At 49.0% G+C, this 16223-nt stretch overlaps 1 protein-coding gene across 1 annotated transcript in view; it reads left to right on the top strand.

Annotated features, from left to right (window-relative positions):
• Nucleotides 1-16223, top strand: part of PCYT2 (phosphate cytidylyltransferase 2, ethanolamine) — a 271685-nt gene that overhangs the window by 210184 nt on the left and 45278 nt on the right. The window contains exons 9-11 of the mRNA XM_069655300.1: nucleotides 1356-1421; nucleotides 2529-2594; nucleotides 12902-12990. Of these exons, the coding sequence (XP_069511401.1) occupies nucleotides 1356-1421; nucleotides 2529-2594; nucleotides 12902-12990 (221 nt within the window). The remainder of the gene's footprint in view (nucleotides 1-1355; nucleotides 1422-2528; nucleotides 2595-12901; nucleotides 12991-16223) is intronic.

Below are 16223 nucleotides of genomic sequence, written 5' to 3'. Positions count from 1 at the left end.
AGTTGTTTTGATTCAGAGTTTACTTATATTTGTACTTGGCAACATGGCCCATTATGTAGCCTTTGAGCTCTGTTTTTTTGTATAATTATGCTTGCTCTTAACTTTCAATAGGTAAGAATTCTGTTTGTCTCTTCTTTTTTTGAAGTTGATAGAACATTTATTCTGATTTTCATTGTCCTGCTAGTTCATCCTACCAACGTTAATCAATAGGCAATTGTTGTGGTTTGTCCCAATTAGAGTAGCCAGTAGGCGACACTTCCTGTACTTGTTATTATTGTAATTTCTTCTGACTATGCACCCCACTTCTGTCCCAGCGTTCCCTTGTGGAAGCCGAACGGGTTATAGTAATGAGCATATACCCATTATTGACAACACTGCCTGCCCTTGTAACATTGTTCGCACCGAGGCATTCTCTCTCGCACTCCTTTTGATGCCTGACACGCTGGCTTCTTCCCCAGCTGCTGCGACCTCCTCTCCACTGGTCTTTCGCAGCCTGCTTGCCATTGCAGGATAGGATTGGGCATCTTGTCCATCCTCACAAACTTCTACGAGCTCTGTCCAGGCATCACCATCTTTGGCGTCTTGTGTCTCCGGTTCCCAGGGTACTCCCCTCTGGCGCGGCGCGGCACGGCAGGGTTAGCGCGTTTCAGCTTCCAGCCTTCCTCTTTCCTTCTTCAAAGTTCCTTCTCTATGTCTGCAGACTTGGTCACCTGGTTACCAATACAGAGGAAACGTTTAGGATGGGACAATGTTCGCTCCAGTTTATCACAAAAACCTCCCGCCTCTCTTTCAGGGCAGATTATGAGAGTTCATTATTTGCAAAGGTATCCTTCTTTAATATCGCTGAAAAACATGTAATTCAGGCGTATGGTGCAATGTGTTTCTTTAAGGGACAGTGATTTGCCCTCACTGTACAGGACACTAACAGGTTTTTTCTATTTTCGTGATTTTATTTTTTTAGTTTCTTTTATGAATGCAGATAAAACGTATGAGCTCGTTATTTTGTATCGATTTTATTTCTGATCTTTAAAAAAGAGAATTTGACAATTGATTGGTCTATATTGAAATGCGGATTATTTCTTTTGTTAAAGTGTGTTGTGGGATCCTGCTGACGCTCAGAGAAAGGGCAGTCTTTATGACAGTACACATACAGGAGAATATGGAAGGCAAATAGCGCTTCATTCTTGTGCTGGGATTAGGGGGCACTGGCTGAATGTGATGGGAAAGGTGCTGGGGTTGGCTCTCTGTCTCAGCTTCTGAGTGCTGAGATTAGAACTCTTTTTTAGGTGCTGGGGTTGGGTCGCTGGCCGAGTGCTGGGATTGCACGTCTCTGATCCTGTCTCTCTTGCTCGTAGTATGTTTCTGAAGTCGTGATTGGCGCACCGTACTCCGTTACCGCTGACCTGCTGGATCATTTTAAGGTGAGGAGTAGATTAAGCTCTGCAAGGGCTTTCAGAGAGCATGATGTGAGCCTCAAGTACTGCCAGAATCTACTACCTGCGGATTACTCAGGGAGCAGATGGAGGCAGCGGGCTCTCGAGAATAATTGGAAGTGCCATGTTGTTCAGGAAGGAATGTAGCTTGCTTGAATTTGAGCGTCAATTTTCGCTCTGAGGTTGTTCATGCAGGAGGGTCAGTAATTCCGCTCAAAGCAGGGTGGGCAACTTTTTGGTATCCTTTTGCAGGACAATTGCCAACAAGGCGGTGATGACGTCACAGCGTCATTCATCTTTAGCCCGCCCAATTTGTAATTTAAATGTGTTAATGGCTCTTAACACTTGGCTTAATTGAAATGCAAATAGAATGTCCTTGGGAGGTGATGGTCACGTTTTTTTAACTGCAAACATGACCATCAAGACCCCAGGACAAAGCATTAGCATTTGAATGAAGCCAAGTGTCGGAGCGTTAGCAGCTCGACCTGCAGGCTCAAAAGGAGCCTGGCCTGGGGAGCCGCCCAGAGAAAGAAAGCAACAGGCGGCAGTGCCTGGCTGTGTAGATTGCCACTTCAGTTTCCATGAAGTGGCTGTGCTGGAGGCAGGATGTCCCAACACAAGTCAGGACAACCTGCGTCCTGCACAGCTCCTCTGCAAACTGCGGGACAGAGTCCCCAATTACAGGACAATCCCGCAAAATACAGGACAGTTGGCCACCCTAGCTGAAAGGTTTAGCTGGAAGTGTTTGTGCGGAAGGGACAGTTATGGCTGCTCACAGATGGAGGTGCATGCCGGGAAAGGAAAGCTCTTTATCTGTGAGGGGGGAGCTCCAAGTCCTGTGGGCTGAGAGCTGGAAGTGTGCAAGCAAAACGCACACTAATGGTGCATCTGACGCGTGCACGGGGAAAAAACAATAATGCTGCATTGGTGGTGCAGGTGTGAGGGCATCAGAAAGGCATAATCACGGCTTCCCAGAATTAGAAGCGTGTATCAGTAACAGACCATAATATGGCAAGGCAGGTGAAGTTGTATGTGACAGTCCCAGTAATGTTAATGTTGCAGTAGCGGTGTGATTCTGACTTTCTTTTCCCCTAGGTGAAGCTGGTGTTTCACGGAAAGACTGAGGTGATGCCTGATAAAGATGGCTCGGACCCCTACCAGGCAAGTGATAGGAGGGTGAGGTTGCTGTCTGTGGGGGTAGGGGCAGAGGCAGTACATTAACTAGATTTGCTGGTGGTAGATCATGCCTTTGGGGATGTTCCTTTGGAGTTGCATTTCTGGGGGGCGGAGGGTACATGGGTGAGGCAAGTTTGGTTTGTCTCTTGCGGCCACATGCTGTTGTTCCCAGTCCACTGCCATAAAGGGCTCCCCCAACTGTGCACCGATCACAAAAGGCGTGTAATACCTCTAGTGGTTCACTGGAGGGCCTTAGCACATCCGGATCATCACAGATGCTTTATGAGAAGATGGCCAGATAGGCGTAGGACTTTGAGCCACAGCTCCACACTTCTCTTGGTTAGCCCAGATGTGTCTTCTAGCTTTCAGACCAAACAGCTGCCAGTATTCACTTAGGCTCTAGAACAGCTATCCAGCAAGCATGCACGGCCAGGAGCAGTGGCGCACTGATCCTGCAGTTAGCTTGCTAAGCCCTAGCAGGCAATCTGTGCTGACATGTTGAGAACACCTCTTCTACGAGCCGTTGTGACAGAAGCAGGTTGCCTACATGTGTGTGCCACTCCGGCTTACCATGAAACCTCCCCCTCCATATGTTGCCATTCATAACTTGTCTCCAGACAAAATCTCCCACTGACCTCTCCCTTTCCATAGCACTTACCCCTTTTAAAATCAACACCCTGTGTTAATCCCCTGTAGTTTGGGATTGTTTTTATATTATGTGGCTTTAGTCAGAGGAAATTAATCAAATGTCCTGTCATCCTAGTGAAGATTGCAAAAGGCAGGTAACTCAGTCACAGTGCAGGAGCCATCATTCTGTTTTGGACTTTATTCAGATATGGTCAGTGCTTTTATGTAAAAACACCTTCTCTCAAGGTCTCCCCCAAAAGGATATATCTACATCGCATTATATCATTCGTAACTGGCATGCATTGATATGCTAATGACATCAGCTGAAGAAAAATATAAGATTTTTCTAAGCTTTAAGAAATCACTTTTGATTTAGATATTAAAAAATCTAATTTCAGCATTATGCATTATTAGAGTCAGAAGTATATGCTCTAAAAAATTAAGTAGTTAACTGCTGCCATCGCTGTAGACGATGTGTTTGCGTTTTTCATTTAAGTGCTTTAATGAACACGTGCCCAAAAAAAGCTCACACGATAAGTGATACTTTTCTTTTGCGCTGAATACAATTCCTGCATCCCTTGACTACAGTTCATACAGCCCACTCGTGCTACCATAGTGATATCTAACTGCATTCCACTGCAGCAGAAGCACACCGGGCTTGAGCAATAAGTACTGTCCTGAACTGTCAGTGGAGATCAAACGTAGTGTCTAAAGAGTGAAATGTCTGTGGGATCCAGCTTTGGCACCTTGACTTCCCAGAAAGGACTTAGCAGCACTACGGACATTGCGGTCACCATTTGGAAGTATACCAGGTTCTTAAAGATAGCAGTGCAAAAACCAGGAGTTGTAAGTGGCCACGTTTTACAGTTGATTTTGGAGGTGGAAAGTGTCTTGGTTAATCTGGCCAAGTGATTTTGGGGGGCCAGTCTAAATTTGGTTAGATTCACTTTTAGTAGGTTGTTACTCATCCATGTGTTTATACTTGGCACAGATGACTTGAAGTTGAGAAGGGCCTGATTAGAAAAAAGGAGAATTTTATAATTTACTAAAGCAGATATGTTTAACCTAAGAAACTAATTGTGGGGTGCACCTATTTGAGGTATTGCAGCAACAGCTCCTATAGTACTAGCTTTGGTAAGACTGAAGCCTGCCCAGACTGACTCACAATTGATCTTTGCAGACTGAGCTGTCCAGGAAATCCAGACTTGTGCCCTCGTCTCAGATCTCCTCTAGACAGAGCCACCACCCCTGTAATCCAAGTTCCCTGACCCTCATAAAGAAATGGTTGCATGGAAAGAAGGCCGTAATGCCCCCATAGGACTTGCCTCTGTAGAATCAGCACTCTTCGTTGGACCAAACCGATTGATGTCAGCAATTTTCCATATTCATGTTTTTAGCCACACTCTCCCCCACAGCTTGAGGTCATTTTTGTTCCCAGGTAATACGAGATCAACACTCTTCCACACACCCCCTTTGAGCTAATTGTTGCGTTGATGTCAGCCCTCTGTTATACTAAATGAACAGTTTCTGCTGTGCTCTTCTGCCATGATGTGATTCTCTGCTAGCTACTTCTATTTTCGTTTGTGTTTTCGATGGAAAAAGATTCTATTTGTGTTACTAAAGAGCCTGCCTGCACTCTTCTCTATCTGCCGACAGCAGGGATCCGTTCTCGGTGAATTTCAAAGCCCCTCAAGGGTGAAGATCATTGAAAATTGCATAAGGCCATCGGGCCTACTTTGCGCCCTCTGACCATGATGGAGGTGAAGGAGGGAAGGTCCCTCTTCAAGCCCTGCACAAAGTGCGGGCTACGGAATGTGTTTGTTGAAGACAAGCCCCTGCAATGCCTCTACTGCCTGCATCCAGACCACGAAGAGGTGGATTGCGAGATATGCCTCGGGTTCTCCAAGAAGACGAAAAGGGACAGGCACAGTAGACTGGCGGCGTGGCTGAACAGGGGCATGCCTCACCCAGGACCGGCCGGTTAGAGTAGCGGTCTTCTAAGTCCTTTGAAGGTGCCTCATTTGTGGGGGCTCAAGACAAGGCCAAGAACCGAAAGTATGAGTCCACCGGGTTGGCCGCGGAAGCGGATCCCAAGGTGGACAGGGCGCGATCACCCTCCGCCTCCATTGCCAGCTGGCAATAAAGCTCCTCCTCGAAAAGGAAATCATCTAACCCGGCTAAACTGTGGGAGAAGCCATGGAATGAGGAGAAGAAGGCAGAACAGCCCAAGCAGGCCCATTCGAAACAGCATAAGACTTTGTCAATGATAGTTGGTGGCGACTGCTAAGGGGGCTGACCCTGTGAAGGTAGCCCGCGCAGCACAAAAGGTATCCCTGTCCCCAAGGCGGGACACCGATGCAGTTACTTTGTCAAAGTCTGCTGGCACCGCAGAATGGAGTAAACCGGCTCAGGCCTCGGTTCATGCTCCGCAGGTAGGGGGGGAAATGCGAGGGCGAGGAGCCCCACGAAACAACCCTCCCAGGCTGTGGCCCAAGCCATGGAGGTCTCTTCCATGGACGACGAGGACCAGGAGTCCTTGCACACGGTCCACGAGGACGTGGAAGAGGAGGATGACGGTGACAACGGCACAAGGCCTAGTTTCCCGATCACGCCAGCTCAGCCGAGGGATGTGTCTCTGGACATTCTGTCGACCCTTCACACCTTGGTGTCAGAGATCCAGAAGAGGATGCTGTCATGCCCTGGAACAAGTGGTGTATCTGGGATCGCTGGAAAAGGGGCCGCCATTAGCTGTTCCAGCACGTTGTCTCCGCAACGTGCCTTGCCGGTCTAGTCATCGTAGTCGCGTCCGTGCCGGAAGTATTTAATCCTTCACTTCCGTTCCACTGACACGTTGCAACGTTAGGCTTCCCTGTGTTGTCTATGCTCCGTTGTTATTTCCCTTGCAGTTCCACCGCCTTTCTGTGCTCTCCTACCTTGTTTTCTCTTTTCTTACTTGCCTACCGCTTTGCTGGCTGGTTCCCTGCTCCCCTTTCGTTTTCGCTCTGCTTCTTCTCCCTATTCTGCTTATCCAGTTCGCCGCTTTGACTTACTGTGGTTCTCCTGGTATCCTCTTGTCTCTCTTGCTTCTCGATTCTACCTCCTGAAACCTTCCATTGGGCATGCCCATCCTGTCATCGGAGTCTCCGTACGCCTGCTTCTCGTTGCTACTTCTACGAATGCCATCCGTTCCTGTTTATTTTTATTTTTTTTATGCCTCTGGTTTTTCCCCTTAAAACAGACGAACACAGGGATTCGTCCACAGCCCACTATTCTAGTGGCACTGTGGCGTCCTTCCGTGGCCTTCCCTATCGTCTAAAAAAAGGAGAACTCATCCTTGAGGAGTAAGAAGAGAAGAGAAGAGGAACTAGGCCAAAATTTAAAGGTGAGGAGGAAGGGGAAGGAGGGGAGACGGAGTTTACATCCGAGGAAGAGGACATTACTGAACAGTGTGATAGATGCCCCCGCGCTCGGTTCTGGCTGCGGTGGTCGCTCAGGCTCCCATTCAGCCTCTAATGAAGAAGATGAAGCATCACCCGATGCCCCTATTTCAGCCTCCACATCTGCGTCAGGCACTTTCTCCCCCAACAGACCCAGACACGGATACGGCCATGACTACGGACAACAAGGATATCGTCCCAGCGGACGGCGTGTCTCCGCATTTGGATGCGCCATCTACGGTGTCCCCTCAGGATGAGATGGGGTCGTTCCATTCCATGATCTCCAGAGCCTCCGAGCTATCCCAGCTCGTTCCCGAAGAAACCAGGGATGAGGGTTTCTTGTATCAGAGGCAGGAGGCCAAGAGGAAGATAATCATGGCGATGCCCCTTCTGGACGACTTGTGGGACTAGGGTCTGGCCCTCATGAAGAACCCTTGCATGGTTCCGGCCAAATGGGTTAGGCTGGAGAAGAAGTATCTGGTGCCAGAATCCACACCAAAGTGCCTGAGGTCTCAACCATCGCCGGATTCTGTGGTATCAGCAGCTGCGAGGAAATGTTCAGCTAACCCGTCCTCGTCCTCTTCGGTCCTTCCGGTTCGCGAGGGTAAGAAGATGGACATTGTGGGAAGAAGGTGATTTACACTGCAGCGTCAACTACCAAGGCGGCCAACGCACTGGCGATCCTAGCCAGGTATGACATGGAGCTGTGGTACAAGCTGGGTCCTATTCTGGAGTTCCTCCCTGACAATAAAAGTATGGAGGCAATTGCTCTTTTCCAGGAGGGGGAAGTAGCGCCTGATCACGCCATTACAGTGACGTTGGACATCGCTGACACAGTGTTCTGCCAAATGGGGATCAGTGCCTGCCTTCGGCTACAAGGTTGGATGAAGGCCACGATTTCCGGCAGGAAGTCCAGATGAAGGTGTTGGACATGTCCTTCGATGGAGAGAATTTGTTTGGGAAGGTCGTCTACGAGTCCCTCCAGGCCATCAAGGCAGATACAGAGACTGCCCGTTCCCTGGGCACTCTCCAGCAACATCGCTCTTCTTTTCGTTCCTCCAGGGGAAAGTCGAGCAGGTTTGCCGAAGGTTTCTACTCTTCGTATCAGCCCTCCAGATCCATGACTCAGGAGGCCTACTGCGGCCGTTCACAGGCCTTCGGGAGTAAAGGACAGCGCCATCAACGCCAACAGAGCAGAACGCTGGCTCGGAAACAAGCCTGAACCGGCTGGGATGTCGGGCCCCCAATGCGTGCACCCCAGTGGGAGGCCGGCTGACGAAGTTAGTTCATCGGTGATTGAAAGATGATCACCACTGACAGATGGGTGCTGGATGCTCTCGCCCAGGGGCACACCCTGGAGTTTCAACGCAGGTGTTCGCGAATTCCTCAGATTACCCGTCAAGAACAGCACATCCCTCAGCTCTTGGTAGAAGTACGGGCCATGCTGCAAAAAGGGGCGATAGAGTTAATTCCCGAACTGCTTCTGGGCTCCGGAGTCTTTTCCAGAAACGTTCTGGTCAGAAAGGAGACAGGGGGTTGGACACCCATTCTAGATCTACGACATCTCAACAAAATCTTGAAGTCCCAGAAGTTCAGGATGGTTACGTTGCAACACATGCTCGGCCATCTGGAGGAAGGAGACTTCTTGACGTTGCTGGACCCGTAGGACGCCTATTTCCATGGCCAAATTCAGAAGAAACACTAGAGGTTTCTGCGTTTCGTAGTGCAGGGTCAGCACTACTAGTTCAAGGCTCTGCCTTTTGGATTGAAGCCGGCCCCCAGAGTGTTCACAAAATGCCTGTCACTGGTGGCGGCCCATCTACCTCTACAGGGCATACACGTACACCCGTACCTCGATGACTGGCTCAGCCCGGCCCACTCGTGGGATTTGACCGTCGGACACACGGAGGCGAACATCAAGCTACTGACGGATCTGGGATTCTCCATCAACTATCCAAATTCCTGCTTAAAACCATTGCAGAAAGCGCTGTTCCCAGGAGCCAGGCTCAAAACAGTGTCCTGCCTGGTGTCGCCCTCGTCGGAGAGGGTAGCAGCCATTCAAGGGAAGGAGCAGCAACTGTTGTCGATGACAAAGCCCTTCCAGTTGTTGCTCGGCATGATGTCGTCCTGCATCTACCTCATCAGGCTCTGTACATTGCAAATGCAACCTCTTCAGGAGTTCCTGGTTGCTTTCTGGATGCAGGTGTCTGGAAGCTTTGCGGACAAGATCCTGCTCGACAAGGAGTTCTGTCAGGCAATAGGGTGGTGGAGCGTCTGCTCCAACATCGCCCGGGGCAAAGGGTTTCAAAACCCGCCATACCAGGGATGGTCACCAAGGATGCTTCCCTGGAAGGATGGGGAGCCCACACCGGACTTGTGCACGCCAGAGGCCTGTGGCTGCCGGAGGAGAAGGATCTCCATATCAACATCATGGAGATGCACAAAGCGTTCTGAGCCTTCAAGTCGTTCCTCCCATCTCTGGAGGGCAATTTGGTGAGGATCTTCACGGACATCACCACTACCATGTTCTACATCAGGAAATCGGGGCACTCGATCCCCAGCGTACTCCAAGCAAGCACAAGACATTTGGCACTGGGCCATCGGACAAGAGATGTTCCTCATCCCTCTTCAGCTGGCAGGAGTCAAGAACACCATTGCAGACTCCCTCAACAGGGAATTGTGCTCCTGCCACAAGTGGGAACTTCGGCAGGACCAGGTGGACTGCATCTTCGTCAAGTGGGGCAGGCCTCAGATTGATCTGTTTGTAACGGTAGTGAACACCAAATGCCAGATGTTTGCCAGCAGATTCCAACAACCGAGAAGCCTGGGGGACGCGTTCTCCTTCCCGTGGGAAGGGATGTTTCTGTATGCGTTTCCTCCATTGCCTTTACTGCTACGATCCATCAGCACACTCAGACAGTGCGAATGCATGGTGATACTCATCACCACGGCGTGGCCGAGGCAGATTTGGTATCCGGACCATCTCAGCCTGTCAGCGTTGCCGCTGGTCAAGCTGCCGCTGGTCCGATCTTCTCACCAGAGAAGGAGGCGTAATCCTTCATCACAACCCAGGATCGCTGAACTTGAGGGTTTGGCTCATGCAACCATAAAGTTAGGAGGATATGAGTTGCCTGGGGACTGCTGGGCGGTCCTCACCATGGCCAGGGCGTCGTCGAATTTGAAGTGCTACAGTCACAAGTGGAAGTGTTTTGCTACATGGTGCCGGTCCCAGAAGATTACCCTCTGAGGGTCACAGCCTGCAGATTCTTCCATATTTGCTATCTTTGGCCAAGGCCGGACTGGTGCACGCCTCTATCAAGGTGCATTTGGCGGCTATCTCTCGCTACACCAGGTGTCCAGGACAGCCTTCTCTTTGGTCTCATCGACTAGTCGAGGAGTTCCTCAAAGGACGTTTTTGATCTTTCCCGCCAGTGAAGGCTCCTGCCCCGGCGTGGGACCTCAACGTGGCTCTGACAAAGCTCATGGGGGCCCCCTTCGAGCCTATGCATCAGGCCCATCTCAAGTTCACTCGTGGTAACTGCTTTCCTGTGGCCATCACCTCTGCCAGGAGGGTAGGTGAGATCCAGGCCCTATCCTGCAAGCAACCATACCGGACTTTCCACAAATTGAGGCTGGCGCTGTGGACCCACCCCTCTTTTTAATGCCGAAGGTTCCGTCTGAATTCGACCTCAACAAGCCTTTGGTGTTGCCTGTTTTTTTTCCAGAAACCATTGCCACCAGTTGAAAGGGCCTTGCAGTCAATGGACGTTGCTCGTGCCTTGAAGTTCTACGTGACATACACAAACAGTTTTCGGAAGACTGAACAACTGTTTGTGAACTTTGGTCCTGTGAACCAGGGGAAGGCCTTGTCCAAGGCTTCCATTTCAAGGTGGCCCGCTGGCTGCATTACGCACTGTTATTGGTTGGAGAACTGACCGCTGCCTGGCAGTCCGAGAGCCCATTCCACCAGAGCAAGCGGTGCGACAACGGCGTTCCTGTCTGGTGTGCCCCTGTTAGACGACTGCAGGGCTGCTACGTGGAAGTTCTACTGTGTCGACAGGGATTACAGGGAGGAGTCCAGAGTCGGATGAGCAGTGCTACGCAACCTGTTCGCTTGAGAGGAGTCTGTTACGTAGGTAAGAGTTAATTGCATCTGTTGAGCCTCGCCACCTCACATCATTGTGTAATGTTGTACTGCAATGTATGTGTTATTCATGAGCATCTGAATCCATGCCAGACCCCATGCTGGAGAAGGAACAAGTAACTTACCTGTAACTATTGTTCTCCAGCATGGGTCTGGCATGGATTCACATGCGAACCCTCCCTCCAACCGCTCTGCGGCTCTTCCTGGTCATACTGCCACTTTATATGCTTACTAAATCTGAAGATGGCTGCCAGAGAAGGGGCTTAGGGAGAGGACTGTCATTGGATGGAGGCAGTGTGACCCAGAGGACAGTGATTGGTTTAAAGGATGAATAATTTTTTTTAAGTGAAAGTGAAACTTTTTTCCTTTTACCAAGGATTCCCAGCCTGACGGAGGGGAATATTCATGAGCATGTGAATCCATGCCAGACCCATGCTGGAGAACAATAGTTACAGGTAAGCAACTTGTTCCTTACCTACCTCCCCATGTCTCCTCAGACTCAAGAGAAACTGAGAAGCAGTGCCAAGCTCCTGGAGCTTCCGGCGCTCTTCTGCAGTGCTTTCAGCGACAGACCTGGTGAGAGATATGCTGCAAAACGTTCTGCTGTTGCCTGGCCCAGCAGATGTAGCATGTCTGTTCTGTCACAGGCCTGCTGCTTCTGATCTGCCAGATAGCAGCTCTGCACCAGTAGGGTGAGGGTCAAAACGTTGGGAGCGGGAGGAGTTTCGGGATGGCAGAAGACCATCTGTTTTTTTCAAGGAAGAGGATCGAAAAGGATGTGAACAAATGAGGCCGATGTAGGGTAAGAGATGGCAGAGTTAAGGTATTTGTTCTCATTTGTTTAGTTCCCATGGCTCACCTCTCCACTATCTTCACCTCTGATGCATGGAGATTGCTTTGGAGTTGGGCTGGGATGCAAGGGAAAGGAGACAACAAAAAGTAAAATGATAGGTTGGTAGGTATCAGCAAGGCAGTGTTTTCCATCCAGTGTTGTCAAGTTGTAGGCATCTTAGACTTTTCTTGCATTGTCAGTCAGAACCATTCAGTGGGAAAAATCTGCGTTCTTGATACCTACCTATAGCCATCCTACCCGTCTGTAAAACTCGCCCTGTCTGGGGACCTCTTTAGCAACGCAAGCCACATCTCTACCAGGCTGGAATCTAAGGGACACAAGAAGGAAACGACCAGAAAACATCTCTTTTGCTACCACCTTGATTCTGGACTGACATACCAACACACATCACATTGGCCACATCTCGCCAGCATTCCAGGAAGTAACTAAAGACCCTGCTCTCCATGAAACACTTTGTCACCCTTCAACCCCCTGATTGCACCCCTCCACTCTCCCTTTCTGTATTCTCCCACTTTTATTGTATAGCGCTCTGTTGATATTTAGTTATGTTTTTGTTATATTACTCCCATATATACAATTATCTTCATATATGTGTATATTCTAAGCACACCTAATACTTTAAATGTCGTTAAGATGGAGATAACTCAATGCTTAGTTCTAGTGTTCCTGCTCCAGTTCTGCTCTATGGAAGAACATACGAGTCGTGGAACTCCAAGACCTCTGGTGTGCAGATTATTCCAATCACTGAAGGTCCTTTGCAATAAAGATCGAAAGAAAGGGCGAAGTGTAGGCTGCACATATTTCTAAGATAACTTACTAGGTGCAGTCACATTCGATTGAATTTTCTCAGAAGAGCAACAGAAATTCCTATAAATCCCCTTAAACATTTCCAAAGACAGCTCTTTCAGCTGAACATATTTGAAGGACTGCCAGTGTGTGGCATAGGTTGGAACAAATATGCAGCTGTGTGTGGAGTTTTATAGGAGTAATGACTCCTTTTTACAGTCCCAATGACTGTTGGGTTTAATACAGATTTTCAGGGACCAGGTTGCATGTCTTTGTGGTTTCAGGGCAGGGTTGAAGCTTCCACCGGCTGTAAGGGTGGTTTCAGAGGTGTGTGTCCCCACATGGTATAGGGTGGTTTTAGATTAGTTCCATAAAGAGAGGAATAGGGGACTTTGCAATTCCAGAGCATCTCGCAATTCCTCATTGGTTTATGTTCTATTTGCAGGAGCCAAAAAACAGAGGAATCTTCCAGACTGTGAATAGTGAAAACAACCTGACCACAGACGACATAGTCCAAAGAATCATTAAAAACAGGTGTGTTTTTCTTTTTAGATTATCAAATTTGAGTCTTGGAGGTAAGTCTGAGGATGGGATTGCAGTGTGCAGAACGAGGACACTGGGAGGAGGAGGGGGTGTGTGTGTGTGTGTGTGTGTGCGTGCGTGCGTGCGTGCGTGTACGTGTACATACACACTCTCTCTATGCAAACACGTAGATTGGTCCAAATGTGGGCATTGAGATTGAATCCTCTCGGTGATTGGTGCACGGTCTCCATCTCTATGCGAATGCTAATATGACGCCCCTGTATGTCATGTAGTCCCTTTCAATCCTGATCAGCCAGTCTCTGGTGCCTAAACACCCACTCTATTGGTAGGCATAACCTTGGGGCGTAAAATGTATAGTCGAAATCTACTAGCCATACCTAAGTCACTCCCTGCAGTTTTTTAATGAAGAGCAGTGCATCAGACGAACAAAGCCTCACCAAACTTTAACAGTAAAGTACATGCGTAGTCTGCTAAGCACCCACGAGGAAAAGGACATATTTGAGTATCACAATCCAGTAATGAAATGGGATAGCAATTAAAGTATGTTTCAGCATGTCTCCAGGTTAAAAAAAAGTTTAACCAATGCACAATAATTGCACTTGAGTGGGAGTGCTGGTATTGTTCATTCTGTATCATGAATGTTTGTGCGAAACTAATGTACCAGGACATGGGTTCCGTTCCCTGCTTCCTCACGTGACTAAAACGCTTGTAATGCTGGGAAAAACACATTTTCTCTTTTGTGTGATGTCCACTTATGAGCCACACTAGGGATCAAAGCCCCAGTTGCACATACCACACGCATTTGCATCACAGCCACTGTGCCAATACACTGAAAGAAAGTACACTGCGGGACGCTTGCACTTACAATTAAACAAGGATTGTGTAAATGCATTTCCGCACTTTTGTTCTGCACAGTAGTGTCATATACAAGGAATGTATTTCAAACGCTGTTGCAGACGCAAGCTTGGAAGCAGCCATGGCTTTAGTCAGACCACAGTTCACAGGCTGCCAGGATGCTGCAGGCGAGAGACAGTGAGAGTGCAGCTTAGATAGCAGGACGGTAGCTCCCAAGGATGAGGTACTTATGCTTTACAGCCATCTTTGCTTGCTAGCATTGCAAATGTAGCAATATGTTTCAAAAGCAGTTTCATTTGTTTTACCCTCGGGGGCCGGGGATTATGCATCTACTGCCTGTGTGTTCATTTCTGGGCCAATAGACATTAATATGCTTTCAAAGCACTGACTTCTTAACGGGTTACCCCTTTCTGAGCACCGATTATGCCCCCAAAACCCCCACACCGCAGGGGTTGTTTTTCCTTTAGTTGTGCTGCTGGCTCCAGTCACCCTGTGTGTTTATTTGCTTTTGCAAGCATTCTTTCCACTTCTCTCAAAGTAAAAAAAGGCTTGTCCAAGTAAAATGCAGAGGAGCTCATGTTCTATAGTGGCGACGCCTTTCAATCACGCCACGCCCCGCCCCTTTTCCCATCATTTGTGGGGCAGAACGCAACTTGTGTTTGCACCATCTCCTTCCTCCTTGTCATACAATGCTCCAGCATGTGCCCCTGCATGGATTTTCATGCCGGCGCACATGCGGGAGATCCCTATGGGGTCCGCCTGCTTTATTCACCATGGCAGGGAGCATATACATATACAATTGAAATGCAACATGTCAAGGAGGGTTTTCATTTAATTTGTGAGCACCGCTTGCCCTGCCACACTCAAAAGTAAACAAAACAAAAGTAAACAGTTCTGGAGCATGGCGGGGCAGCGTTTACTCACAACGCACTTCAGAGTGCAAATGTGAAGGGCGAAAAGCGGCTTACACGCTTGTATGCTGCCATTTGACCTTTACATTTGCTACCAGCAGTGCAAATAACAAATTGATAAACGTAATGGATAATGTTAAGATGGATTTCTGAACTCTGAACTATTGGTCAGAGGTTCAGAAGGCCAGCCTAGTTTCTTGAAAGAGGGTAACCTTCTGGACAAACCAGACCAATCAAGGTAGCATTGGCAGCTGTAAAGACTAGGTCTCAGGAGGAGTGAGGGTGACTGAAAGACCTCAATGAGCACACAGAGTAAAGGACGCTACAAATCACTCCCAGACCGGTGTATCTATATTAAAAATATAAGTACATTTCTGATGTTTGTTAATCTGCTTAGAATCACATGCTGTGCATAGTCCGACATCTAGTGGTCACTGCGGAGTATTGCATTTTGTTTTTCGTAGTCGAAAAGGGGATGTCGACAAGGCGTGTCTGTAACACTATCCCTATAGTGACGTGCGGTGTACCCACAATCCCTCACGCGTCGAGGTCCCTCAGATTGTTTTTTTCCGCCCAGATATTGGTCGCCTTTACGCGGAGCTCCTCGAGAGACATTGCAAATTCATTTACTCGACCTTTGGTCGTTATTTATTAATATCTATTTACATAAAATCCCTCCACGTAGCTGCGAGACCTTTTCTCTGCCGAGTAAGAACTTTGACGGCGGGGACAAGACGGAGGAGATCCTTCGGCGCTGCCGAACACGTGGACTGGCCTCGCCGGCCAAAGACAGTAGGGAGAGTGGGGTCGTGGGACATTTCTTTTTTCTCTCTAAGAATGCCTTTCCTTTTCCCCTCCCTTTCCCTCTGGGTTGTTATCACAGTGAAATATTTCCTCAGCTATGGAGAGGACACCCTTTAGGTTTTGCCCGCGTTGCCAGGGCAAGTTTACCTGGAAAGACAAGCATAAACGGTGTAACCGTTGCTTGCCCCTTGACCACAAGGAAGACGGCTGCACGGCTTGTCAGCTTCTTAAGCCTAAGACTTTAAAGGACCGCAGGTTCAAAAGGTGGGCGGGCTACGCCATGTATGTCGATGTCCGATTCCTCACCCGCCGCCGCCGCAGAAAGTGACGAGGAATGTGATAACCCGACATCCGTTGCGGACGTCGTAGACCTCTCTAAGGAGCGCTCGCGCTCCTCGTCGTCTGTCCCCGGCCCCGACAAGTTCGGCTCACGCCTTGCTTATGGGGATGAACACCCCGGCGACACTGATGCACACAAAAAACACTCCCATAAACACATAACCCATGGCTCTTCTTCGTCAAGACGAAGAAACCATCAGCGCCAACGGAGACGCAGGTTCCACCGGCATCCTCCTCAGACCGTAAGAGTCTTAAGCCCACCTCGCAACCGCAGACGCGACCAGCGACTGGACTTCCCCCAGATAAGGGCGCTAC

The sequence above is a fragment of the Ambystoma mexicanum genome, chromosome 3q (assembly GCF_040938575.1).
Source record: "Ambystoma mexicanum isolate Mex_15411 chromosome 3q, UKY_AmexF1_1, whole genome shotgun sequence".
Taxonomy (NCBI): Eukaryota; Metazoa; Chordata; class Amphibia; order Caudata; family Ambystomatidae; genus Ambystoma; species Ambystoma mexicanum.
This window is presented reverse-complemented; position numbering and strand designations above follow the sequence as displayed.